Source organism: Coturnix japonica, chromosome 4 (assembly GCF_054131305.1).
Source record: "Coturnix japonica strain WE chromosome 4, WE-NBRP24, whole genome shotgun sequence".
In the NCBI taxonomy this organism is placed as follows: Eukaryota; Metazoa; Chordata; class Aves; order Galliformes; family Phasianidae; genus Coturnix; species Coturnix japonica.
This window is the reverse complement of record NC_140666.1, coordinates 82938113-82963082: the sequence shown is the minus strand read 5'-3', so window position 1 is coordinate 82963082 and position 24970 is coordinate 82938113. Positions and strand designations below refer to the sequence as shown.

Below are 24970 nucleotides of genomic sequence, written 5' to 3'. Positions count from 1 at the left end.
GTCAATCTTTTCTCATGGGTAAAAGTGGTAGGACAAGAGGAAATGATTTTAAGTTGCTCCAGGGGAGGTTCAGTTTGGATATCAGGGAAAATTTCTTCTCAGAAAGACTGGTGAGACATTGGAGCAGGCTGCCCAGGGAGGTGGTGGAGTCACCACCTGTGGAGGTGCTAAAGAAATATGCTCATGTGGCACTGAGTGACATGGTTTAATGGACACAGTGGAGATGGGTTGATGGCTGGGTCATTATTACAATTGCCTAACTTTTTCCTACTTTGCTATGTAGCAAAAATATTTTCATACAATACCTTACATCTCCTGTCCCTACTTTGCATATTTTCATTCTTTTTAACTGGAGATAGTTCTAAACTATAGCAGTCAGCAAGGAAACACTGAATTCATCTGTTGTTCAGTAGATGTCACTAGCACCTTTGGTACTTGCTATTTTTTCATAAATAAAAAAATAAAACACTCTTCAAGAATAAAAAAATATTTTCAGGTCTCTGCTGTAGATGCTTTTTGAAACTCATAATCAAGTGTTAAATATGTTGTTCTTTAATAATGATTTTCTATTTTTTATTTTTAGTTTAGTATTTTAATTTAACTGTTAGTGTTCCTGAGACTTCTCAGAAAAGAAATCATGACAATCCAAAATTGTATCTCTAGTGTTTCCCAGCCAAGTCCTTCAGATGATGCTCAGAAGGGCTGCACTATTGGAATGGCTGGCATGGTCCTCTCTCTTCTTTCATCAACATGGTTCCCTTTGGACCTTTCTGCTCATCAGGATGCTTTGATTTTGACTGGAAACTTGCTTGCAGGTAAGGCAGAGCAGAGAAATAGCAGTATGCTGTTACTTTTTTAATATTAGGATCAGAACACCTTAATCTTTCCCTCTTGGGCAAAATTCTTGGTAGATGGAGCAGAAAAAATAGGGATAGAACTTCATACCTGTGAGGTTTAAAACACTTCTAGACAGTAGGCTTTTTTCTTCTGAACAGCTAAATTTCATTCTCATTTGCTAGCTAGAAGCGTGGATTGATTTCTGCATCCATGAAAACCAAAATAGTAACTGGTATCTAGTCATTATCTCTTCTCAGTCCTCTGTTTGTTCTAGAAGCTTAAATTTCTACTTGTTTTTTCAAGCCCTCTTTTGTGTTGTAAGAGCTTTATGCACTTTTGGGTTTAGAGTAATTTTCTGAAAATATTGAAGGATTTCACAGGGTTTTCTTGGCTGGTTTGCAATTGCTTATTGCTTCATTAATAGCAATCAGATAGCGTGCACTTAAAAAATTTGCGAGCAATACCAGCCTTCAGTTGTTGCCAACGTTTTAAATTACAGACTTTGGACTTCAGAATATCTTAAGAAATTGGAAATGTCTTCTAAGAACAAAGGTATAATTCCCTAATAAGGATACTCAAAAATATATCAAATATTCTGTGGAGTAATTGCCAGTTGAAAGAGTAGGGAGTGGGGAATAGTTGGCTAAAGGTCTAGGACTATAGAGAATTACAGATTGTATTGCTAAATGACTGTATGCATTCACACGTATTTATGAAAGCAGCAGCATAGCAAAGACAAAGGAAACATTTTTGCTCCATGAATCACTTATAGGTAAGTACTTCAACTGCTTGCTAAGCATTTTCAGGTGTTCTTGTAAGAACACTGAAGTTCTGCAAGAGTTTCTGTAGGTGAAACAGTCTTTGAAAATAAATCCGAAGCAAGTTAAGATTCATATATGTGTTACTAACTCTGCTTTTAAGTTGTGGGTTTTATAAATTTTATAAAGAGGAATTCTGTTTGCTTGCATATCACTACTCTCAGCTAAGGCAAGCTATTTAGATACTACCTCAAAGTTGTAAATTTGCACTAATTGCAGAGGTGAAAATTCAGTATATTTATTGCAAGCTGGATATAAAGAGCTCTTTTTCTATTTGAATATCCATTCTTAAAGATGATAAGCATTCTTAATTCTCAAATTTTTTTTTTTTTTAATTGATCTGATTCCTGTTACAGCAAGTGCTCCCAAGTGTTTAAAGAACCCTTGGAGTGCTGAAGAAGATTCAAACCAAGGAGCTGCAAAGCAGGAAGAACCATGGCCAGCTCTGGCAGATCGAACTCTTGTTTCTTTGGTAGAACAGCTCTTTTCTCATCTGCTGAAGGTCATTAATATTTGTGCACATGTAATGGATGATGTTGCTCCTGGCCCAGCAGTGAAAGTACGTATTACAAACAAATAAAATTGCATGACTTAAATATTGTTGAGTTCAGTACTGTTTGAGGATAGGAATTTTAGAGCTGTCAGAGGCAACTATCTGATTGCCTTCTTTGCGTGGTCATTTCACACCAGTATGCTGCTGAACTTCACCATGCTGCTCTCGCTCCCCCTTTTCGAAAATACAGGGGTTGAAGAAAGGTTTATTTGTGAAAGATCTCCTTTTCTGTATCTCAAGCATTAACTCTTGTCTTCTGAATGTCCTGCAGAAAATGTTTTGCTTTCTGAAATGAGTCATGAGATTTTTTGATGTTTGTTATTTTGAGGTACCTATGTTTTGAGACTGACTTAGTGACTGTGAGGTAATGTTAGTAGGATTAGTGATTTCTAAATGTTTTAAAAATGTGTAAGTTTTATGGTTTTTACATTCTTTTATCTGGGATCGAAAGAACCTTTGACCATTGAGTTCTGTTTCTGATTGGCTTGTGCTGAAGTTGAGAAGAAAAGTAGGGCATGTGTTAAAGTTCTTCCTTTTCACACAGGAAATCCATGTCATAAACCTAAAAGTTGAGACATTTTGATTTAAACTGACAGTCAAATATAAGGTGGCTTAAAGTGTGAATATGCTTATGTTTGTATAGAAGAACAAAAGCTATTTTTGAATACATAATTAATAAAGCTTTTTTTATTATTATTGTTCTAGGCAACATTACCTTCTCTCACAAACCCACCTTCTCTTAGTCCAATTCGGAGAAAGGGGAAAGAGAGGGAGCCTGTAGAGCAGGCTTCTGTGCCAATGAGCCCTAAAAAAGGTGGTGAAACTAGTCCAGGTAAGCATACATACTTAAATGGATACATTAAGTTGTAGGCTTAATAGGTGTATGAGTGAAGCATAGAGAGTAGAAATAATTGAGTAGCTTGTCTTAAATTGTAGAAGGTTGTCTAGTTTACTCTCAGAAGTTCAAATTCTTTTCAGTATTGCATTGCAGGAAAAGCAACTGGTGGGTGGGAGCACTTCTTTGTTTTCTATGAAAAGTGTCATTACTGTTTAGTTACAAGCAACTTCTGAATCCTTTTTCTCATTGTTTTTTTGTTTTAGTTTTTGATTGCTAAGTTTCTGGTTGTACAGTTTGTTTTCTGCAGTTTTCAAATATGCAGGCAGACCAAAAATTCGTGCTGTTAACTTGGACATATTGTTTAAAAATCAGATATGTTAAATTATATTGTGTGTAATGAGCACTCTGGATAAAGTATATTATGTTAATAAATAATATATTTTTAAGCTACTAGGCAAACTGATGCTAGTGGTCCTGTTCCAACAAGTAAATCATCTTCAATAGGAAGCTTTTATCATCTTCCATCCTATCTGAAGTTATATGATGTCTTGAAAGCGACCCATGCTAACTATAAGGTACTGTACGATATTTGATTGAATTAGAATATGCTTGAGCAGTTACTCTTATTTTCCTTTAACACAGTTCCGGCTCTGTTGAGGTAGTATTCCCAGGTGTTCTGTTACTAAGTTTACAAAGCCAGATAAAACTGATTCAACTGACTTAAACTGGGGAGCAGGATTCATTGAGAAGCTCAAACTGTCCACATCTTATGTAGTATTGAGGGTCTGATTTGCTTGATTTTGTAAGCAATAAATCCACCTTTTAAAACAAAACAAACTCCAAAACCTGATGAGCATTGTCATCATTGCTATTACTTACACTAAGCAATCCTTCACTGTTTTGCAGTGCCATATGGATTACAGTGTCTCTCAGCAGTTTATTCCAGGATGGGTAAATTGCTTTCTTCATTAGTGTGGATAATAAATGATGAATTCCCTGGAGGTGTAGTATTTTGATTTCTGCACTTCAGAGGGGTATATACTTAAGCACCTACTGTGTTTCTGAGAAATACCTTATTGCCCCTCCAATATTTGTCAACGTTGTAGGCTTCACAGATACTGCGAATACTGCCAGATGAAAGATCCTGTTCTTATTTTAGGCGAATTTTACCTTCAACAATTTACAAGGGAGTTTAAGCTTACGGTGGTGTTGATTGAATGACAGTGAAATTTTAGGAGACTGTTTTGTGTCAATACCTGTTTCTTTCTGCAATTTCTGTCTCCTTGTCCAATAACTATTAAGAAAAGATTTTATTTTTGTGACCAGGTTACCTTGGATCTCCAGAACACTAATGAAAAGTTTGGATGCTTCTTACGGTCTGCCTTAGATGTTCTATCGCAAATCTTGGAACTTGCCACTCTTCAAGACATTGGAAAGGTATAAGATGTGTTTGGTTTCTGTTTATGTTTATTTGCGGTTAAATTGTCCCATTTGTTGTTCTTACCAGGAAGAAGCACATATTATGGATTTTAAAATTGTTGTAAAAGACAATATTCCAAGAAGGTGTTGTACTCTGGGTAAAATACTAAAGCAAATTTACTGCATTAAGTTGGTGCTCCTGAAAACTGTAGTAAATTTATACTTCCTCTGTTTCATGTAGAGAATTTTTTTCTCTTTCTATGTCTTCAACAAAATAGTTTCACTTAAGTCATTCTTACTGCAGCAATATTGTGTACTTAAATACACTCACATTAAATATGAGAAGGACAAACATTCTCCTTTCTTCTCTTGCGTCTTGAAATTTTCATTAACTATGGTGTTGGGCATTGTGGTATTTCAAGAATAGCAAAGCTTTGTCCGATTTTCATATTGATGCTTTTATATAATAAAGCAAAATACAATTATCTTGTTTTTCTGGTTTTTTCTTTTAGTGTGTGGAAGAAATCCTGGGATATCTAAAATCATGTTTCAACAGAGAACCAACAATGGCAACAGTTTGTGTACAGCAGGTAAGGAGGTAACTTTGTGGTTACTGTAAGGCTTAACCTGATGTCCTGTGCTTATCAGCTGAATTCTGATTATGGCCCTTCATACTTTTTGGGGAGACAATGTGAAGAAATTTCCATCATCTGTTCTGAAAATTGATGCCATCTGGATAGCTTAGTTTCATCTTGAGCTGTTTCCAATTTGAATATCTTATTAAATGCTAAGAAAATAAGTTTTGGTTCCTACCTTCCCAAACGGGAAGTCTTTTGACTATATCAGAAGAGCTGGAAAGCAAGGAACTGTCTTAATGATAGATTTCTGCAAGTTTCCAGGTGAGCATCTGGGCTCAAATCACCACAGTTCAATTTTGGTGGGAAGAGAGCTTCAGTAGCCTGTTCTAAATTGTCACATGATTGCTTTTGCAAGTGAAATGTTTCCTTATCTTTTTTTGGGCTGAGATGTAGATTGTTTCATTAATTCTCTTTTGTTCTGTTATCTTGTATTTGACAACATGATCTACAGTTTGCACTTTCAGTTTGTGATGATCTTCCCTCTGTAGTTCTTTGGGAGGGTGAGGAGTCAAGTTTTGTGTGTCCTAAAACAATAATATTTTTTTCCCCCTTTTTTTTTTTTTTTTCTGTAGTTATTGAAAACATTATTTGGGACAAATCTGGCTTCTCAGTACGATGGCTTGTCTTCAAACACCAGCAAAGCTCAAGGCAAAGCTCAACGCTTAGGTTCTTCCAATTTAAGACCTGGTCTCTATCATTATTGCTTCATGGCACCATATACACATTTTACACAGGCACTTGCTGATGCAAGTCTAAGGAATATGGTTCAAGCTGAGCAAGAACATGATGCTTCAGGGTAATTTTTTTGTCTCTTTCAATATAATGTTGTCTAGAACTAGAATATTTTTTTAGTGTTTTACATAAATGTAAATATCATATGTGAGTATTGTAAGTAATGTGAAATTACAGTACAGAGTGCTCTTTCTTGTAGATTTGAGTGTAGTGTTTTTTCATGGGTGTCCTGGATGGAATGTTATTGATTATCACTAGTGTGTTTCCCTAATCAAAGTTAAGTCATTAAAATGGGTATTGCTTACACTTTTTTCAAGTATGATAGTTTAAAGTAGATTTGAATACAATTATTTAATTGATTTTTTAGTTACAGTGAACAGTCAGTGGTCTTAAAGGAAAGTCAGGAGAATGACTAAAAGACACCAGAAATTCTTTCTCTGCTAGAAGTTTGTCTTCATATCTGCTTGATTCTGATCATAGCATAGTGTAGGTTGTTTCTGTTGATCTTTCCTTTTACTAAGATTCTTGAAGCAGTCAAGAAGGTTAAAGGCGGCATCAGGTAAAATTGCTTGTAAGGACCACTTGTTTATACACCTGGTTTTTTTAGTCTATGTTTTTTTTTTGTTTTATCACAGATGGTTCGATGTGCTGCAGAAAGTTTCTACACAGCTGAAAACTAATATTAGCAGTGCAGCAAAGCACCGTGCTGATAAGGTACTTGTGTCTATGTACTTCCTTCTGAATGTGATGTGCAGTACTTTTAAAACACTTTCCCCCCTTTACTTTTTACCTTTAAAAAGTAATTTGGTTTTGAATTGGACCTTTTCAAATTTTAGATTACTTCAAAATTTCTCTATTACAGAATGCTATTCACAATCACATTCGTTTATTTGAACCCCTTGTCATAAAAGCGTTGAAACAATACACAACAACAACATCAGTACAGCTGCAGAGACAAGTTTTGGACTTGCTTGCTCAACTGGTTCAGCTACGAGTTAACTACTGTCTTCTGGATTCGGATCAGGTTGGTACCTCATTATTTCTGCAAATGTATAAAACAAGGTTATCACCAGCAGGGCAGTTTTTCACAGTAAAAATATTTGCCACAATCCATTCATTGTAGTGTTGGTTAAAACAAAGACATGAAGCAAGATGAAACTTCCCAGCCAACTACAAAGAGCCTCAGATTCCTGGTTTTATATCAATACAAATGATTATATGCTCTGCAACAAGTATGTAAGAACTGTTCATCAGTTTGACTATAGAAGTAAGATATGTGGATGGTACAATTAGTATTGTTTTACTTGATAATATTTAATAAAAGTTTATTTACAAATAGTAAAATGGAATTTTACTATTCTACATTAAGAGCATGGACTGGTAATGAACACTGTGGTTGATACATGTTACTTGATTTTGATGGCGAGGGAGAATGTAGTGGTAAATACCAAAGTACTTGTGATTGTCCTTAAAAACACTAAATTTGTAACAAATAAGTTTAATTTTTATTAACTATAGTATTTGCAGTATTTTTATAAAGTAGTATGAGTTGCAGTTGTAACTTCCTTGTAAATTATTACACAGATTTGCAATACGTGAATGCTGGATATGAGACTTTTTGATTGATTCCTGATTTTTTGGCATTAATGCCTCAAAGAGTGAGAGATAAAGTTATATTGTTAAATATACAACATTTACAGCTAAAATTCAGCCTAAATTCATGTAAACTGTAATGAACGTAACAGTAGTCGGTATCATCATGAGATTCTCAAGGGCTTTTGTGATTCTAGAGGAAGCATTTCTTAAAATACAAGTGAACTGTAAGCATAAATGATTTTCAATGCATGCCTCTTCTTTTTCTCCTGCCAAAGCTCACACTTCTGGAACTCTGTAAAAAAATTTCAAGTGTGAATTAATGTTTCTGTTGTGTAATGTTTTAACTTTCGTTCTCTCTGCAGGTGTTTATTGGATTTGTGCTAAAGCAGTTTGAGTACATTGAAGTAGGACAGTTCAGGTATGAAATTAGAAAAGATTCTTTGAAAATATGGAGTTTACAGTTCCTAATCTGACGCATGTAGTGATTAGATTGGCTGGCTATTTCTGCTTTATGAGAAAAGGTAGTTAGATTCCAAGCAATGAACCTGTGTATTTTCTGCCTCCAGCTGTAGACCTTTCAGAAGATTTAGTTTGCCTGTGGTTGAAGGAGCTACGTTGTGCTGTTACTCAGTTTTATGCTTTAAAATTGTTTATTTGGGAAATCCTCCATGGTTTTGCTTTCAGAAATCATCTCTTGATAGGATTCAGCTGCTGAAGGGAGAGCTGTTGTGGGCTCAGGATGAATCTGTTTTGTATTCTGAACAACTGCTACTCTTTGTTTTGTTGTACCTGTCATCATAAGCAGTGCAATGGAATTTTTGTCAGCCATTTCTCTTATTGTGTGCGTTAATTAGTATGCTATAATTTAGTAACTGAGCGATTGTCTAAATCTGAAATATATGAATTTGTTTGGAAAAACACAGTAGTAAAGAATGAGGCACAAATTACTGAAATACCACGTAGAAGCAGAAAAAGCACTTGTTTAAAAGTTTCTTAGTGGAAGCAGATTCATTTCTACTAAACAGTTGTGCAATTCAAACTTGACGTTTTTGTTGTTTATTTGCAGGGAGTCTGAAGCAATTATTCCAAATATCTTCTTTTTCCTGGTGTTGCTGTCTTACGAGCGGTATCATTCCAAACAGATAATTGGGATTCCAAAGATCATTCAGCTGTGTGATGGCATCATGGCCAGTGGAAGGAAAGCTGTTACGCACGGTAATTTAAAAAACAAGACAAAACAAAATAAAGAACTCTGCAAAAATTAGTGATAGTTTAGTGATAAGTTAAAACCGCTACTGAGTACTAAGCTGTAGAAAATGCAGATCATGCTGATTGCTTCAGAAAATGCTAGCTTTTAAATTTTAATATATAAAATAAGTTTCACTTGAATTTTTCAGGAAGTTTGTTATACCCCAGTAATGTTAGTCCACAACAGTATTTCAAAGCTATATTTTGAAGACCTTGATTTTGATTCTTAGCTCCCTTTCATCCACTTTCATCTATTAAATAGTCATCTGTGTTATACTTACCAGTGATTCTGCTGGAAAACTTTTTTTGAAAAATCTTTTTATATCTCTGAGAATGGACAGATGTGTATGTACTATAATCTTTGTTATACTAGAAGTAAAAAGACATCTCTGCGTGGGAAGCTTTTTTTGTAGGGAAGGGGAAAAAAACCAAAGCACAGTTTACTTTTAGTAGTTAATTTGTTAGATGCTGCTCAAGAATGGCTTTTCTCATGCTAAAGCAACAAAAAAATCTCATTTTAGCAATACCAGCTCTGCAGCCCATTGTTCATGATCTGTTTGTGTTAAGAGGAACAAATAAAGCTGATGCTGGAAAAGAGTTGGAGACCCAGAAGGAGGTGGTGGTGTCAATGCTGCTGAGACTTATTCAGTACCATCAGGTAAAAGAGGAAAGTGTAATGTTGTTTTAAATGTTAAAAAGCTATCAGGCTATGCTGGTAATCTTTTTACGCAGATCCTGAATAGCTAGACTCTGTGTGATCATTATGTGAAGAGTATGCAAAGATTTTTGGAGTTGGGAAAGGCTTCTGCACTATGAATCTTTGTTGCAAGTCAAATAAATGCATGTTAGATCTCAGGCAGGCCTAGGTAACAAAGCCCTGAGAAGCTCTGGTGTAGTGTTGCAACTCTGATTCAAGACATTCAAAAGAAATGGGTGGAAAGTTGAAGAGAAGTAGGATTAAAAATAGGAAATAAGCTACGTAGAGATTATTCAAGTTTTCCTTTAATGTCTTTGTGTTAAAATACTGTTTTAATAAGATAGTGAGACTGGTAGCTACACAGTTGTTATTACTTACCTCCTTGCCCCAAATGTCATGGATTTGGAAAATTTTTTGCTATGAGGTAGTGTTAGAATTACATTCTTCAATACACTCCCTTTACAAGAAAACCAAAGAAGAAATTTTAAGAGAAGTGACTTAATTCCCGTAAGATCTTATCGCTATTTCAGCTGATGATAAAACTGAACATAATTTGCTGTTTCACATAATGAAGGGAAATTCTGGTGTACGCGATGTATTTTTTGAGGATAGATGAAGAAAGGCAGTACGGTTTGTTGGAATTTGTTGGAACTGTGTGTTCTTGGGGTAATTTTGTGTATCCACATTCTCTTTTGAATTTGTAGTTTTATAATCATAAAATGACTAATGTAACTATATGGAATGACACTCTAGACTCATGATGTGAAACAGTGAATAACTTTTGTGTTATGTAAGGTACTGCACTTGCTTGCAAATCCTCTTCTGACACACTCAACCTGTTACAGATCACCTGTGCCCTGCTCTTCATCTCTCACCATCCTATCTGTAGTTATTACTCTCTCCTGTTCTGTTTGTAAAGTGTGTATAAGCTGACCCCTGGACAGGTCTTTGGCTGTGCTAGGGATGTCCTCCACTACAGAACACTTCTTTATCCTTTTTGTTCTTTTAGAACTGTATAGCTACCATCCACGGGGCTGGAGATAATGAGTTAAAGTAATTCAGCCCAGGATTGTTTCTGTCACCTTTTTCACGAGAAAGCTCTTGGAAAGAAAATCACCTGTTGGTTTTTATTTTGTTTGGTTTTTGATTGGCTAAGTTTCTGATGCTGAACCACTTGATTATGCTTTATAATTGCTCTGCCTAACTCATTTTCTGAACCAGATTCTTGTGTCCCACTTCCCAGTCATTAAATTAACATTCCTGCCTGCTCTGCTTTTGGCTTACCTCCCTCTGTGAGAACACTGTTTCCCTAACCCCCAAGCCAGAAACATGTTCAAATAGAGAATATGATCCTTGCCATTGGTGTGTTCCATTATAGACTTTTTTATTTGAAAGTGATTTATTAAAGTTTTATTTGAAAGTGATTTATCCCAGATAAATAAGTTCTATAAGGAAGACTGTAAGTGTGGAAAACTGCTTTCTTCCCTCCCTTCCCCTTTTGCTGAGTATGTGGTACAGCACTCAGCTTTACTGCTCTTTTTTCTGTTGACAGTATTTTGACAAAGGCAGTTTAAGAAGGACTAGAAAAGCATTTTATTTCAAGTTTGTTCACAAAAAATGGAAAATTCTTTTTAAAAGAATTTAAAAGTTAAAAAAAAATTGTTGCAATTAAGAACAAATTTTTAATCTGAAAATTAGATTTTAAAATATTATCTGGTTTCTTATGCAGATTTTCTTTTCTTTGTTATCTTCTTGATAAAGCAGTAGCTATTTTGCCTGTTACTGTATTACTTGAATGTTTCCTGATAGCGTGAGTTGTTTACTTGCATTCTTTTCCTCAGGTGCTGGAAATGTTCATCTTAGTATTGCAACAGTGTCATAAAGAAAATGAAGACAAATGGAAAAGGTTATCTCGGCAAATAGCTGACATTATTCTCCCAATGCTTGCAAAACAACAGGTTGTGTGTGGTTTTTTTTTTGTGTGTGTTTTTTGTTTTTTTTTAAACTATGAATATCCCAACTAATCATTATAGTAATTGCTGTAATAATAGCTTTGAGTTTCGTGATTTCTGTATTTTCTTTAAAGTGTGCCCACCTTACCTGGAAGATAATTACTGTAGATTAAATTGTTGAAGTATGTGCAGCACCTTTTGCGCTGTTCCTAGATATAGCTCTTACTCCTTTACCTACACAATTGTATGTTACTCAAAGCACTTAATAATGGTGTGAGGATTCTCCCATTGTTACAGAATGTAAAAATTATTTTTTTCTTAACTGCAGTGGGTCTAATGGCACTTCTTTTAGTGAAGAGAGTGAAATCCCATCACCTAAAACTCCATTTATTAATCTATGAATCATAAAATATTTGAAGCTGAAGCAGACTTCTAGAGATTTGTTGTCTTCTCAAAGCACTGTTTACTGGAGTAGGCTGCTTAGGAGCAGGTGCAGTCAAATTTTTGGCACCATTACTTCCCACCTCTTCCAGTGTTAGAACAGCCTCATAGGGAGCTCTCGTCTGTAGTCAGATAATTGTGCACAGTTAAGAGCCTGCTCCAAACCCTTAATAATCTATCCAGCTTTGTGGCGTGCATATGTCTGTCTTAACAGAGAGCCCAGAACTGGACTGCGAGTTGGGGGTTAGAGTAGACACTTTGTATCTGGGGAGAAGGCACTGTTTCACTGAGGGGAACATTAAGATGTTCTTTACTCTTTGATGGCAGATTCTCCTTCCTATGAGACGATTATATGGTGGAGAATAGTGGGCAGAAATTAGGATTAGACAGTTTTTGAGAGGAGATCAAATGCTGACAAATTAAGTTGCTTTTGCTGTGTTTTGTATGAATCTGTGCATATACTTCAACTATCAAATTTAATTGGCAAGAAGTCACTCAGACTTTGAGTTCAGACCTTTGCTTTTTGTGATCAGCTGTTTTGTAACTGAACCATTGAGGTACCTACTTCAGTTTCCACTGTGTAATTTGTGTAGCTCCATTAGTAATCCATAGTGATTGTTATAGATTAGTTTTGTGGTTTTCTTTTTCAGATGCACATAGATTCTCATGATGCTCTGGGAGTATTGAACACTTTGTTTGAAATTCTGGCTCCTTCTTCCCTTCGCCCTGTTGACATGCTTTTAAGAAGTATGTTTGTTACTCCTAAAACAATGGTAAGTAGGAACTTGATAATGAAGTAAAATGTTTCTAGATAAATAGTAAAAGTGGATGTTTAAAGAGAAGTGAGATTCTTGTGTCCTTAATGCAAAAGAAAGCTGTATGTATTTCTATCTTTCTATTTTGCAGTGTGATGTTGAAGTACCTGAAGCTTTTAGGAAGGAATTAGTCACAATTAATATGATTTTACCATGTGGGTGCATTTTATACAGAAATTTCTGCTTATAGATTACTTACTTTCATTTTGTATTTTTAGGATCAGGAATGTAGAGAAACACAGTTACAGTAAATTTGAGAATGCAATGTATAATAGGTAAATCACATTTTTCTTATGCCAGTGCTGGTACTAGTTTGACAATTCAGACTGTTAATCTCTTTGAAGACTTGCTTTAGTAGGTTTGAATATATTCCGATGCTGTGTTGAATACTTGTGAAGTTGTATAAAATCAGACAGATGAGAATGGAGCAAGCAGAAAAACCTTTATATTTGTGTATTCAAAACATTGTTTTCATGGTAATGGTCAAACCTATCCAGTCTAACAATCTGTATTTTCTTTTTTGTTTGGTAGGCGTCAGTGAGCACTGTCCAGCTGTGGATTTCTGGAATTTTAGCTATCCTTAGAGTTCTCATTTCACAATCCACAGAAGACATAGTTCTATCTCGTGTTCAAGAGCTTTCTTTCTCACCATATTTGATTTCACGTCAAGCAATTAACAGACTGAGACATGTTGAAACTAACGTATCTGCACAGGAGGATCACACTGAGGTTAAACAGACTAAATATCTGCCTGAAGAGACATTTTCTAGGTATGATGCCTTGGCTCACTTAAGGGAATGATAAAGGTTTCTGAGAAATCAAAAATATATTATGAAATATATATGGATACATATGTTACTGTTAATAAGTTGAGTTTTCAATATAGACTTCGCAGTATTCTGATGCCTCTTTTTAAGTGAAAGTGAAAGACCTACTGAAACTGTCAAGATGGGTGAATTCCGCCCTTGTTAAAATCAGGTCCAAAGCTTTAACTTATTCCATCCTCTGTAGGGCTTAAAAAGTGAATTAACCCCACAGTAGAAACCTGTGTTCCATACTGAAATTTTGGCTGCAAATAAGATTCAAAGTGGTTAAGTTAGTCCTGCTTTTTATTTCCTACTTCTTGAGGGCTGGCTTTGTCTAGTTAGCTTCCCATGCTGAAGCTGTCTAAGAAAGACACTTAAGCAAAAGAAGCATGGAGGGATGGTGTTTTTATTTTGTTTACATAAAGTTTATCATTAAGATATCCCATCTTGATGTGGTGGGAAGCATTTGAAATAGCTGTTCATTTGAGAAACTAAAAAGTTTTTACTTGAGTGTGGAATTCCAGATAAAAAGAAAACGCATCTGTTTATCTTTCATCTTACTGTGGGGGTGAAGGGCAGACGGAAAAGGGACATCTGGACTTCCTTAAAATGATCTTGTGTCCAACAGGAGTGAGTTGGAAAATGATCATGGCTGGGAGCAAGGATTGCAGACACCCTTTTGGTGTTTTCTTTTGGTATTTTACCTGGCTGAAGGTTTGATACAGTCATAGAGTGAGTGAGAACAAATGAGACAGCAAACAGCTGAGTTGCTATAACTTACTGAGTTCCTCCTTCCTCAGCTGAGCTGTAGTAACTGTCAGTTTGTTTAATGCATTGCAAATCACTGTAAAGGCACTACATCAATTTGGATGTTTGCTGTGTAAGTGTGGTGGGCTGGTATATCCATGCTATCACTTAATACTTCAGCTAGTGAGTAGGTAACACAGCTTCATTGAGTAATTGTTGAATACTTACGATCATCTGCCCATAGCAATAACATCATGTTTTAGGTCAACCTTTAGTATCATTCACTGTTTTATTTAGGATGAATGCGCAATAGTTTTTTATCTTGATTCTAAACTTACTGAGTTTTATAGGCAGACATCATGTTGTTTTGAAACAGGTTGCAGTGATGGTTTTCCTATTGACTGTATTCTTGTGTTTTCAAGGTTCTTGTTACAGCTGGTTGGTATTCTACTTGAGGATATTGTTACCAAACAAGTGAAGGTGGACATGAATGAGCAGCAACATACTTTCTATTGCCAAGAGCTGGGCACTTTGCTTATGTGCTTAATACATATCTTCAAATCAGGTAATACTTGAAGCAGTGCCTCATGCAGTTTGCAGTGGCAAGGATTTTTGAGTTCTGAAACAACTTTTGAATGAGTTAAAGAACTAATGAGAAGCAGCGTGTAGGTGCATAAGACTTTCTATCCTACATACTGTGAAGAACTTTGAAATTTTATCCTCGTGAATACAGGGCCCACTTTTCATATTTCTTATGTAAAAACTGTAGTGACTTTTCATTATTTCTTTTAACTGTCTAATACTTCAAAGTTTACAAATGCAAACCATTTCAAATCTATGGCTGCATCTTCTGTAGTTCATCTTAATTTGAAGGGCTGGTAGCTCAAAGCCAAAGTGCTTAAAGTACTGAGTTACTGAACCCTGGGGGCAGTTTCATGACAAGGTAGCTTTCTGTTCTTTATCATAATTAAAAAACCAAAACACAAAACAAAACACCAAAGAACCAAAAAAGTCAAAATAGTATTGTTTCTGCTAACTGTTCTGTTCTTAAGGTTTATGGGGTTTATGAACGTATACCCAGTTCATTCTGTGGCTGGCAGTTTTAGTGTTCTACCTAGTCATCTAAGGGAGCAACCTGGAGTAGTGTTCTTCCCCAGTAAGTTAAGCAGATCTTTTTGTGTCACTGTCCCAGCCATCTTCTCCTTCTCAGAAAGTTCTTTTCTGTGTGTTAGATATCAGACATGTAATTCTTCATTCTACAGCCCTGTCTATAAACGGAAGTTATACAGTACTTCCTTACTTAGTAGATGTGAATAACAAAAAAGTGAATATCAAACACTGCTTCTAAACGTTTAGCATGATTCTATTTTGTGTCCAACACCCTTTAATCTTTTTAAGCTCTTCCTGCAGGTGTCAGCTATGAAGTCCTTTCTTGACAAAAATCTTCATTCTGCTGCTGTCATTGCTAGCAGCTGCTTCTTGCAGCTCTGGATATAGTTAGTGATCATTCTGTATTTCCATGTACCCATTGCTATTGTAGTTACTATTTTGACAGCCTCATATATATGCTGTTAATTGCTGTTATTGAGCAAAAATTTGCAATGCAGATGATGAAAAATAACCTATGCCAAAATGATTTGGAGTAAGTGATTAAATGGAATTGAGCCAAGACCAGTGAAATTAGTTAATTAAGCTGGTGACTGAAATCAGGGAAGTAGGTACCTTTAGCAGCTGGAAATGGTGAAAGAGGAAAGGGAAGGTTCCAGCCAGTTCTTCTGCAGCAACTGGCTTCCAAGATGCATTTGTCTTGCCAAATACTATGTAGAAACTGTCATCATGAATAAAAATTAAATATTAAAATGTTCATGCAAAGCACTGGGATACATGTACTGCATGATCTCTAAAAATCACTACAAATCCCCTCTAAGGACTAATAGTAATGTGGTTACCATATATGGTGTTACAGAGCAGAAGTAGAGTTCTTCAGATGCATGAGTTGTATTTTCATGTTTTTGCATTTCCTTTCAGGTTTAGGCTTGGATTTAATTAAGTATGTGGTTTTATGCTACTTGTTCAGTTTTTGTTGAATTTATAATTTTTAATAATTTTCTTTATAATTATAGTATTATATAGAGAAATAAAATTATAAAGACTTTTAAAGTTGTATCATCCTAAGTTACAACTACCCCTTAATTCTCAATTGTGTTTGGGAAAACAGGCTGTGATCTTCTCTCATTTTTAATCACTATTCAACACGGTTATCTTCTCACCCATTATAGATTTTGTCAGAATGTAAATATTGCTAACTCCTGTATGTTCAACTGTGGAAAACTACCAGATTAGAAATGAAGATTTACAGTGTCCTGCTTTGAAGTACAGTAGAAATAAAAGGCATGGATAAACTTTGAAGTAGAATAGAAATAAAAGGCATGGATGAAAAGTCAGTCCTGTTAATTTAGACAACTTTAATTTTCTCCATTTTCCTTGTTTTCCTTCCCTTCTTTTTCTGACATGAATGCGTAAGTAGCAAGTCAGAAAGAGAAATTAAGCTTTTGTGCTGGGTGTTCATTGTGCTGGGCAGTGACTTTTTGTCACTTAAAATAATGCCCTTTTTGCACATACTTCAGAATTTGGATGGAATAGTATCAGTTTATTTTCAACTAAATATATTTGGTACCTGTGGTAGGAGACTTGTGAGTAATTTTAATGTATAGAATAGCAGTTATAGCATGATTTTTATTTAGAACTTTTGTGATATAGTTCAAAAAGAAAGATATCCTTATCTGTAATTAACAGTTCTAAAATTGATGAAGGTTTTCATGTGTTAGGTAACTATCTAATGGATGACAGAGGAAAAGGTAGGTGTCATTACAGTTCTGATCTTGATCTAAAGTATTGTTCATTGAGCGGAGAGCTCCTTACTACTTGTTTACATGCTTTGTCAAAATGCGTGACTTGCCTTACATTTAAAATAAAAAGAATATGCCTTTGTTTCAGGAATTGTACTGTTTTATAAGAGAACTTTTGTAATCTCAGGGTACCCAGGATTATTTTGAAACTTCAGAATTCCATCAAGGACATAGTTATTCTAATATGCTTTCATATTTTTCAGGCATGTTTAGAAGAATCACAGCTGCAGCAACCAGGCTTTTTACAGGAGATGGATCTGATGGTAGTTTCTATACCCTTGAAAGTCTGAGTGACCTTGTTCAGTCCATGGTTCCCACACATCCTTCCTTAGTTCTCCTCTGGTGTCAGATCCTGCTTCTTGTTAATTACACAAACTACAACTGGTGGTCAGAAGTGCATCAAACTCCAAAGTAAGGTTTGTTTTTGATCCCTAGTAGTAGTACCTTAACACTCAGTTGTATTTGATACAGCTATATGAAAAAAAAAAACAAAACAATTTTTAATTTTCAAAGCTTGTCAGCTGTTGAATAATACTGCTTAGGTTCTGAAATAGATAGTTCTGCATTTATTTTTTGAGTACAGGTGTGTGTGTGTATATACTGTCCTGATGTTAGTATGCATTTCAAACTAAGGAAGCACATCCAGTGCTCTGGTTCCTCTAGTTTCTGTTACCTTACTTAAGACATGATAGCCCAAGGTTTTTCTTGTAAGTACCCTGCTTATTTCCTTAGACAGCATGAAGAAGAAATAAACACCAAACAAAAAGTAATAGGACTGCTGTTAGAAAGCTGATGAAAAGCAAGTCTATTTCAAAGCAGTATAATATTTAAATGAAGTTTCTAACATAAAGACTCACAATGACTTAGAATGTTCCAAGCAATTTGATTTTTAATGTTTCTACATGGTAATATGTAATATATAATGTACTTCTTGCAGGAGACACAGTCTTTCTACTACCAAATTACTAAGCCCTCAGATATCTGGAGACAGTGATGAATCAGATTCAGAATCTAAACGTGGCATGTGCAATCGAGAGATAGTGAGAAGAGGAGCGCTCATTCTTTTTTGTGACTATGTGGTAAGTTTTGAATTAGGAATTTTGTAACTAAGGTTCTGAGTTATTTTGATAATGTTCATTGAATTATTTGACAATGATTATTGAGTCCAGCTCCTGGCTCCACATAGGACCACCCAAAAAAATGGAAGCCATGTCTGAGTGCATTGTCCAAACGCTCCTGGAAGTCTGGCAGGTTCAGTGCTCTGATCACTGCTCTGGGAAGCCTGTTCCAGTGCTTAACTACCCTCTCGCCTTTTCCTATCATTCACTGTGACTCTTCCATGATGTAGCTTCAATCTGTTCCCTTTTCATGTCATGGTTTCCCACTTAGTGGTGTAATGATATTGGGAAAAAAAGGTAGTTACAAATTCATTATGACTCTTCTAATTAGAACAAGCTCAAAAGCATATGAAAAAACTAATCTAGAAGTGATGGTGGCAGTACTAAAATATGGACGCTTTGGACCATTATTTTAAAATAGTTACTGGAATTATGTTTAAAAATCTTTATGTGTAAGATAGTTTTTAGTAATTAGATACTTACTACGCATGTTACTTTTTTCCCTTTCAGTGTCAAAACCTACATGATTCAGAACACTTGACTTGGCTTATTGTGAATCATGTCCAAGACTTGATTAATCTGTCCCATGAGCCGCCAGTACAAGATTTCATTAGTGCTGTTCACAGAAATTCAGCAGCCAGTGGTCTCTTCATCCAGGCCATTCAATCACGGTGTGAGAATCTTGCAGCTGTAAGTGTAACTTAACTTTATAAGAAAGAAATAACTTGATTCTAATATAATTGTAACTGGTAAGTATGCAAATTCTAGTATTTGTGTCATTTATCAAATTATAATGTTATTTTTGAAGTCACCTGTTAAAAAGAAAAAGCAAGCAGAAAATGAACCTCATAATATATTAGCAGCTTCACTATCAGGTGTTCCGCTTAATCAAACCTGTAAATCCAATTAGAGTTGATTAATCTGCAGTTCTTCCTTTTTCATTATTCTACAAATAAATAAGAGAGTTAGAGTAAAGCTTTAATTTCCATCTCCAGTTTCAGTACCTTGGTAACTACTGCTAATCACAAAGGAGGGAGCAGGAGGTTGTCCATCTTCATAGGCTGTAACAGCATGAAAATTATTTGCAAGCTCACACTGTCCTTCATTAATCTGCTGCAGAAGTTACGGGGTCTTGACTCTGGGACTCTTCATGAACCTCAGAAATTCAACTTAAAATTTGTGTTAGTTATTGTAATTTCCAAATTAAAAGGAGTAGATGATTAATTATAGAGATGTAGGATTGTACTTATCCCTCTTAAGCTTGGGAATTAGCTCAGTGCGAAAGTTGTTTCCTCGGCTTCTTTTAGAAGCAGAGGTGAGAGATGCTCCCACACACTGAGCAACATGGTAAAAAATTTCTTCTCTCTTATTCTTTATGGACAAGTCCACTGCAACTGCTTTAGTGCCCTAAGCATCTGAATAAAATGTTTTTAAGCTGAGATAAATCTGAGCTATAGCATGCTTGTCTGAGAATAGGTAAAACTAAGTGTGCATATTTGAATGAAAGCTGTAGTTCTGTGAAATACTGGTGAAATATCAGTCAAATTAGTAAAATTAAAACACCTAATGTACACAGTCTGCTTTTAAAACTCCTATTTAACCCTACTGCCATCAGTGTTAGATACATAATGTTCTCTATTTGTGTTCTTTCAACATTTAGCCTACAACTCTGAAGAAGACTTTACAGTGCTTAGAGGGGATACATCTCAGCCAGTCTGGAGCGGTCTTGACATTGTATGTTGATAAGCTTCTTTGTACTCCATTCCGTGTGCTTGCTCGCATGGTTGACACACTGGCTTGCCGTCGGGTAGAAATGCTTTTGGCTGCAACTTTACAGGTAAAGATAAATACATTTATCTGCAAATCAGTTTGGGTAGTGCTAGCAATAACAGTCAAATGTAAGTGTTTAAATTAAAGTTATTTCTGTGGAAAAATAAGGCTTTATATTATATATAGATATATGAGTGACTGCATTTCACTTTATCTGCATATGAATCTCATAATCTGTTCTAAGTACATATGTGTATTTTACTTGTTTTCTTGTGACTCCTATAGAACAGCATTACTCAGTTACCAGTTGAAGAACTGGATAGAATTCAGGAGTATCTTCAAAACAGTGGATTAGCAACAAGGTAATACCGGTACCTGTTAAAATATCAAGTTAAGATATTTTGTAGAAGCAATTATGATAGCTTTCAATTTTTTTTAAGCTAAGATAGCAAATCCTTTTAAGAGGTGAAATGAGTAAAGCATCATATAAGGTGCTTGCATGTTTTAACTCAAAAACAGTTGTGTTGGATGAGTTTAATTCTTAAATGCATTTTACATCTTCAGGAAAGCTAAAGGCTCAGAGATGTCAGACTCTTTCTACCCCAACCCATTAAAATATTTAACTTTTAAAAGTTACCTCAAATTAATTTTGGCAAAAATTACAAACTAAATTGCTGTGAAAACAACTTTATTTTCCTCAGATTTTGTCAGCTCCAGCTGCTGTTTTTTTCATTCACTGGTTTAATCTTCCTGCTGTTTATAAGTAAACTGCTATTATAAAAAAGAACAAAGCGTTCAGTCCTTTCAAAAGCCTCATTCAGTTATGGGAAGAGTAATTTAATTCTCCTGATGTCATTGCTATCTGAAATTCCTATCTATTGACTAACATAGCAAATAGAAGCGAGGTAAAGAACATGAAGCCTAAGAGCAGTAGATTGATAGCAAGGTGCTTTCACTTAAGAGATTTAATTTAAAAATATAATGGTAGTCAGAATCTCCAAATGACTTTTACAGTACCACTTTTGATAGCAGTACTGGTATCAGAAAAAGACAAAATAGAAAACATTGATTGCAGTGGCTTTTAAATCCACAAACAGAAATTCTTAAATATCTGTTTACTTCTATGCCATTTTGTTAAAGTGGATTCTTGTTTGGTATCTGTTAGAACGTAGTCATTTGCAGTCAAGTCTGTACGTTAAAATTGATTCTTATTCACTAAAAAGGTGTGCTACTTAAAGAAATGGAGCAGCTTGCATTTTATGCATAAGCATGTACAAGCTTAAAGTCTGAATCAAATCTTCATTATTGGTACTACAGAACTGAATTTTTTTGGTCTACTGGTAGCTGATGAATTTTGCAGTTTTATATCATGCGGATGAGCCAGCAAAAATTTTATGATCCTAGTTCTATTCTGTCCCAGTTATGAACATTAGTTCACTGGATGAGTTTCTTTTTTTAAATGCTTTATGAAACTAAGTTAGCCCTTTGCTGACACTTGTTTTTATTTTCAGACACCAAAGACTTTACTCACTCTTGGACAGATTTCGTCTTATGGTGGCACCGGACACAACTAGTCCTTCTCCTCTGGTTACCTCTCACCCACTAGATGGAGAAGACCAACCAGGTTTAGAGAATGTAATTCTAGATAAAGTAAGATGCTATTTAGAAATGCCTTGGCTCAAAAAGTATTCTTCCTATTACAGAATATTTGATAACAGCTTATTTCTAATATGTTCTTATAATTGTCAGTGAATCTCAAATAGTGATCAGTGAATGATTTCATGTATTAGCTGTTAGGCTAAAGATTAATAATTAGAATGTGCGTGCATATTTCTTATAGATATGGTGCCATGAAAAACTATCAGCTTTTTTTTTTCTCTCCATAAAATTAGGGAAAAGATTTACAAGAAGGTTCAGACGTATGCTGTCATCTGTTTTCTTGATGTGTTTCCAGCAGTGATCATTTTTATTAATTTGTTGATTGAAAATAGCTGGTTGTCTCTTTTTGAAATTCTGTCTTATATATAATTAGATACATTTATCTCAGAGCACTGATGGCCAAGATGATTTTGAGGTCTTTGTCTTCCTTTCTTTTCAGTTTGTCCCATAACAGTTAATTTCTCCTTTTCATTACTTCATGTTCTACAGTGATGAGTGTTTGACAGAGATGACAAAAATTACTTGATTAGCAGATAGTTTAGAGTTGTTCAAGTTAGCTGAGGAACACACTGACTTCATAAGAAAGACTGAGAACAATTTACTAGGAGGAAAAACTGTGCCCAGAAATCATTTGCCTGTGGTTTTTTGTCTTCTTCCTCTGTGTAACTTTAGAATCATACAATCATACAATCACCAAGGTTGGAAAAGACGTAAAAGATCATCCAGTCCAACCATTCACCTATTAACAATAGCTCCCACTAAACCATGTCCCTCAACACAACATCCAGTCGTTCCTTGAATACCCCAAGGATCGGCGACTCTACCAGACAGTTTGTCTGTTTATCTTATTTTAAGATGGTCCATTCATCAGTCAGCTATTTTGCATTTTCTCATGGGTATTTTTTTGCAGTTTCTTTTTTGTTCTTGTTGTTGACATTAATGTCGCCTAGAGATCTCTTGAAAGGACCACAATTGAGTGACATTAAGCAGTTCTCCCTCCCCCCTAATATTGTTTAATTTTGTGAAAGTGTGTACTGAATTTATTTTCTTCAATTATTAAAGGACTGGTATATGTCACTAGTGAGGTCTCAGTGTTGCATCAAGTCTGACTCAGCGCTACTAGAAGGTGCAGAACTGTTAAACAGAATTCCTCCGCCTGACCTGAACTCCTTCATGAGCAGCAAGGTAACTTTTCTGTCTGATGGAAGAGCATCAGCTGAAGATGTTGTATTAAATTGTTTCTGATATTCCAGTTGGTAGTATTAATAGATTCTTAAATACAAACATTTCAGATTTATGTAATACTAGTACTTCACCTATTGGATTTTTGGATTTCATTAAGTTTGGGAAAATAAAATACTGAATGTTCTTTGGCTCTGTCTAGCAATGTTGCTAATAGTTTTCTAATCGTACAGATTGTGTTTATGGAGTTGAAGTGAAGTGGAAGTTCATGTATCCACTTTTTATCATATATACTAGGTTACTTCTCACATAGCTCTCATATGACACAGATGATGAATCTGCAATGATTCTACAACTGGGTTTATTAAGAGCATAATTTGCTTAAATACTCTACAGTAAGTTTACTGTTGGCATGCAGAAATGATAGCAGGAAGCTATTTTAAAAATATTTTATACTTTCTCATCTTGAGGAGAAATGAGTAGAATTCAGATATAGATCCTGTGGAGTCAGTGCTGAGCTACACCTTTCAGACTTTTTAGAGTTTAAGATTCAATTTACTAGAGGTACTTTTGAAGGAAGCAAAATGTTAATTTAAGCTAAATCAAGACATATAGTTTTATTTTCAAGCTTATTTATTTCTACTAATTTTTCTTTAAAGAGAATAAAAATTCCTGTGGTGTCTGTGAAATGGGTCATGGTGGTGGTAGTTCGTTTTTGTTTGGACTGTGACTTGTCTGAATCTGCATACCAAATAACTGATAGAGTTTGCACTTTTTAACCCAGTGTTAACTAATATTTCTGCCAAATTTAGTATTTTGGTCTGAATTACTGTTTGTTTTCCATGATATGTTTGTGGAAAGTTTCAGCAAAAGTGTTTTAATAACTTCTGAGTATGAGGTTAGGGAAAAAGAAAAAAGGGATTAAGTTTTCATGCAGAATACACAAAGCTATTTTATGCTTCACTTAACAGGAATATAACTTATCTGGGAAGTACAGCAGAAGTTTGCTTGTTTGCCCAGCTGAGAAATTTGGACTTAATTATGATGAAATCTTTAAGAGAATCAGTTTATCAACAAATAAATGTTACTTGTTTGGCATAGTTTCATGAAGATTCTTTGTATACAGTTCAGCAGCTTTATTCATATTTGTATTCTGTTCTGAAAACTTGCACTGGGCATATTGATGTTTCCTTGCAGACCAGGATATTGGTGTTTCGAATTTAAACTGAAGACAAATGTGATCTCAGTTATGGTGCTGTTACGCCATAATAGAGTGGAGGTCTTGTAAATTAATAAACTATTAATTTACTACTATATTAATTTGTGAGAACAGTGCTGTCAAATGCTTGCTTTTCTTTAAAAGCTGTTCATTTACTTTTTGTTTACTATTTAATTTCAGGAATTCAACCTGAGCTTATTAGCACCTTGTTTAAGCCTTGGCATGAATGAAATCTCACGAGACCAGAAGAGTAGCCTTTTTGAAGCAGCTCGGAGGGTAACGCTGGATCACGTGTCTGCCACTGTATTAAACCTTCCTGCCAATCACCAGGTTTTGCAACCACTTTTGCCAACTGAGCCATCGGCCTACTGGAAAAAACTAAACGATATCTTTGGTAATAGAAATAACGGTCTTTTAAAGTTTATTCTGTCCTCTACAAAGGTAGCTTGCAGATGTCTTGTCAGTACATGAACTTACTATTTAAAAAAAAAAAAAAGTCAAGATGCTTGGCATAAAAGGGCCTATGAAATAATTCCAAAAAAACATTTATTGACAGAAAAAACTCAAACTGCTAGATTACACCCAGTCTTGTCTTATAGGCGATGAGGTGATGTATCAGTCTGTGATGACGCTTTGTCGTGCACTCGCTCAGTATTTGTTGTTACTCTCAAAACTACCAACCAGTCTCCGTGTTCCACCTGACAAAGAGGACGATATCCTGAAATTCGTAGTGATGTCAATAGAGGTAAGAAACTAAAACATAAAGATATGACGAAATACTGGGAGGTAACTAACTTTGACTTAAATTGATCACCATGGAGTGAATTTTGATCCAGGTAACATGTCTTAGTGCAGAAGTTTATTTGGTGGTTCTTTTACTTGATTTGTGCCAGAAAATCACACGGGCTTATTGGATAAGGGTCACTTTTTGCAAGAAGGGATTGGCTGAATGATACAACAATCTTAAATTTTGGAA

At 35.2% G+C, this 24970-nt stretch overlaps 1 protein-coding gene across 8 annotated transcripts in view; it reads left to right on the top strand.

The window, feature by feature from the left end:
* HTT (huntingtin) overlaps positions 1–24970 on the top strand; it is a 70975-nt gene that overhangs the window by 27849 nt on the left and 18156 nt on the right. For 6 of the 8 annotated variants that reach the window (XR_014945524.1, XR_014945525.1, XM_085545765.1 and 3 more), the window contains 25 exons: positions 664–815; positions 2012–2214; positions 2914–3040; positions 3494–3621; positions 4373–4483; positions 4978–5055; positions 5676–5899; positions 6471–6549; positions 6698–6859; positions 7794–7849; positions 8498–8646; positions 9201–9337; positions 11218–11334; positions 12420–12542; positions 13116–13354; positions 14560–14702; positions 17250–17457; positions 17984–18125; positions 18675–18854; positions 19825–20001; positions 20220–20296; positions 21446–21584; positions 22656–22778; positions 24175–24388; positions 24594–24739. Coding sequence is in view for 5 of the 8 variants with exons in the window: in XM_085545765.1 (XP_085401891.1) it covers positions 664–815; positions 2012–2214; positions 2914–3040; positions 3494–3621; positions 4373–4483; positions 4978–5055; positions 5676–5899; positions 6471–6549; positions 6698–6859; positions 7794–7849; positions 8498–8646; positions 9201–9337; positions 11218–11334; positions 12420–12542; positions 13116–13354; positions 14560–14702; positions 17250–17457; positions 17984–18125; positions 18675–18854; positions 19825–20001; positions 20220–20296; positions 21446–21584; positions 22656–22778; positions 24175–24388; positions 24594–24739 (3634 nt within the window). In the remaining 3 variants the exon portion in view is untranslated. Of the gene's footprint in view, positions 1–663; positions 816–2011; positions 2215–2913; positions 3041–3493; positions 3622–4372; positions 4484–4977; positions 5056–5675; positions 5900–6470; positions 6550–6697; positions 6860–7793; positions 7850–8497; positions 8647–9200; positions 9338–11217; positions 11335–12419; positions 12543–13115; positions 13355–14559; positions 14703–17249; positions 17463–17983; positions 18126–18674; positions 18855–19824; positions 20002–20219; positions 20297–21445; positions 21585–22655; positions 22779–24174; positions 24389–24593; positions 24740–24970 lie in introns of those variants that run through there. The other 2 variants (XR_014945526.1, XM_085545767.1) reach the window with 2 other exon arrangements.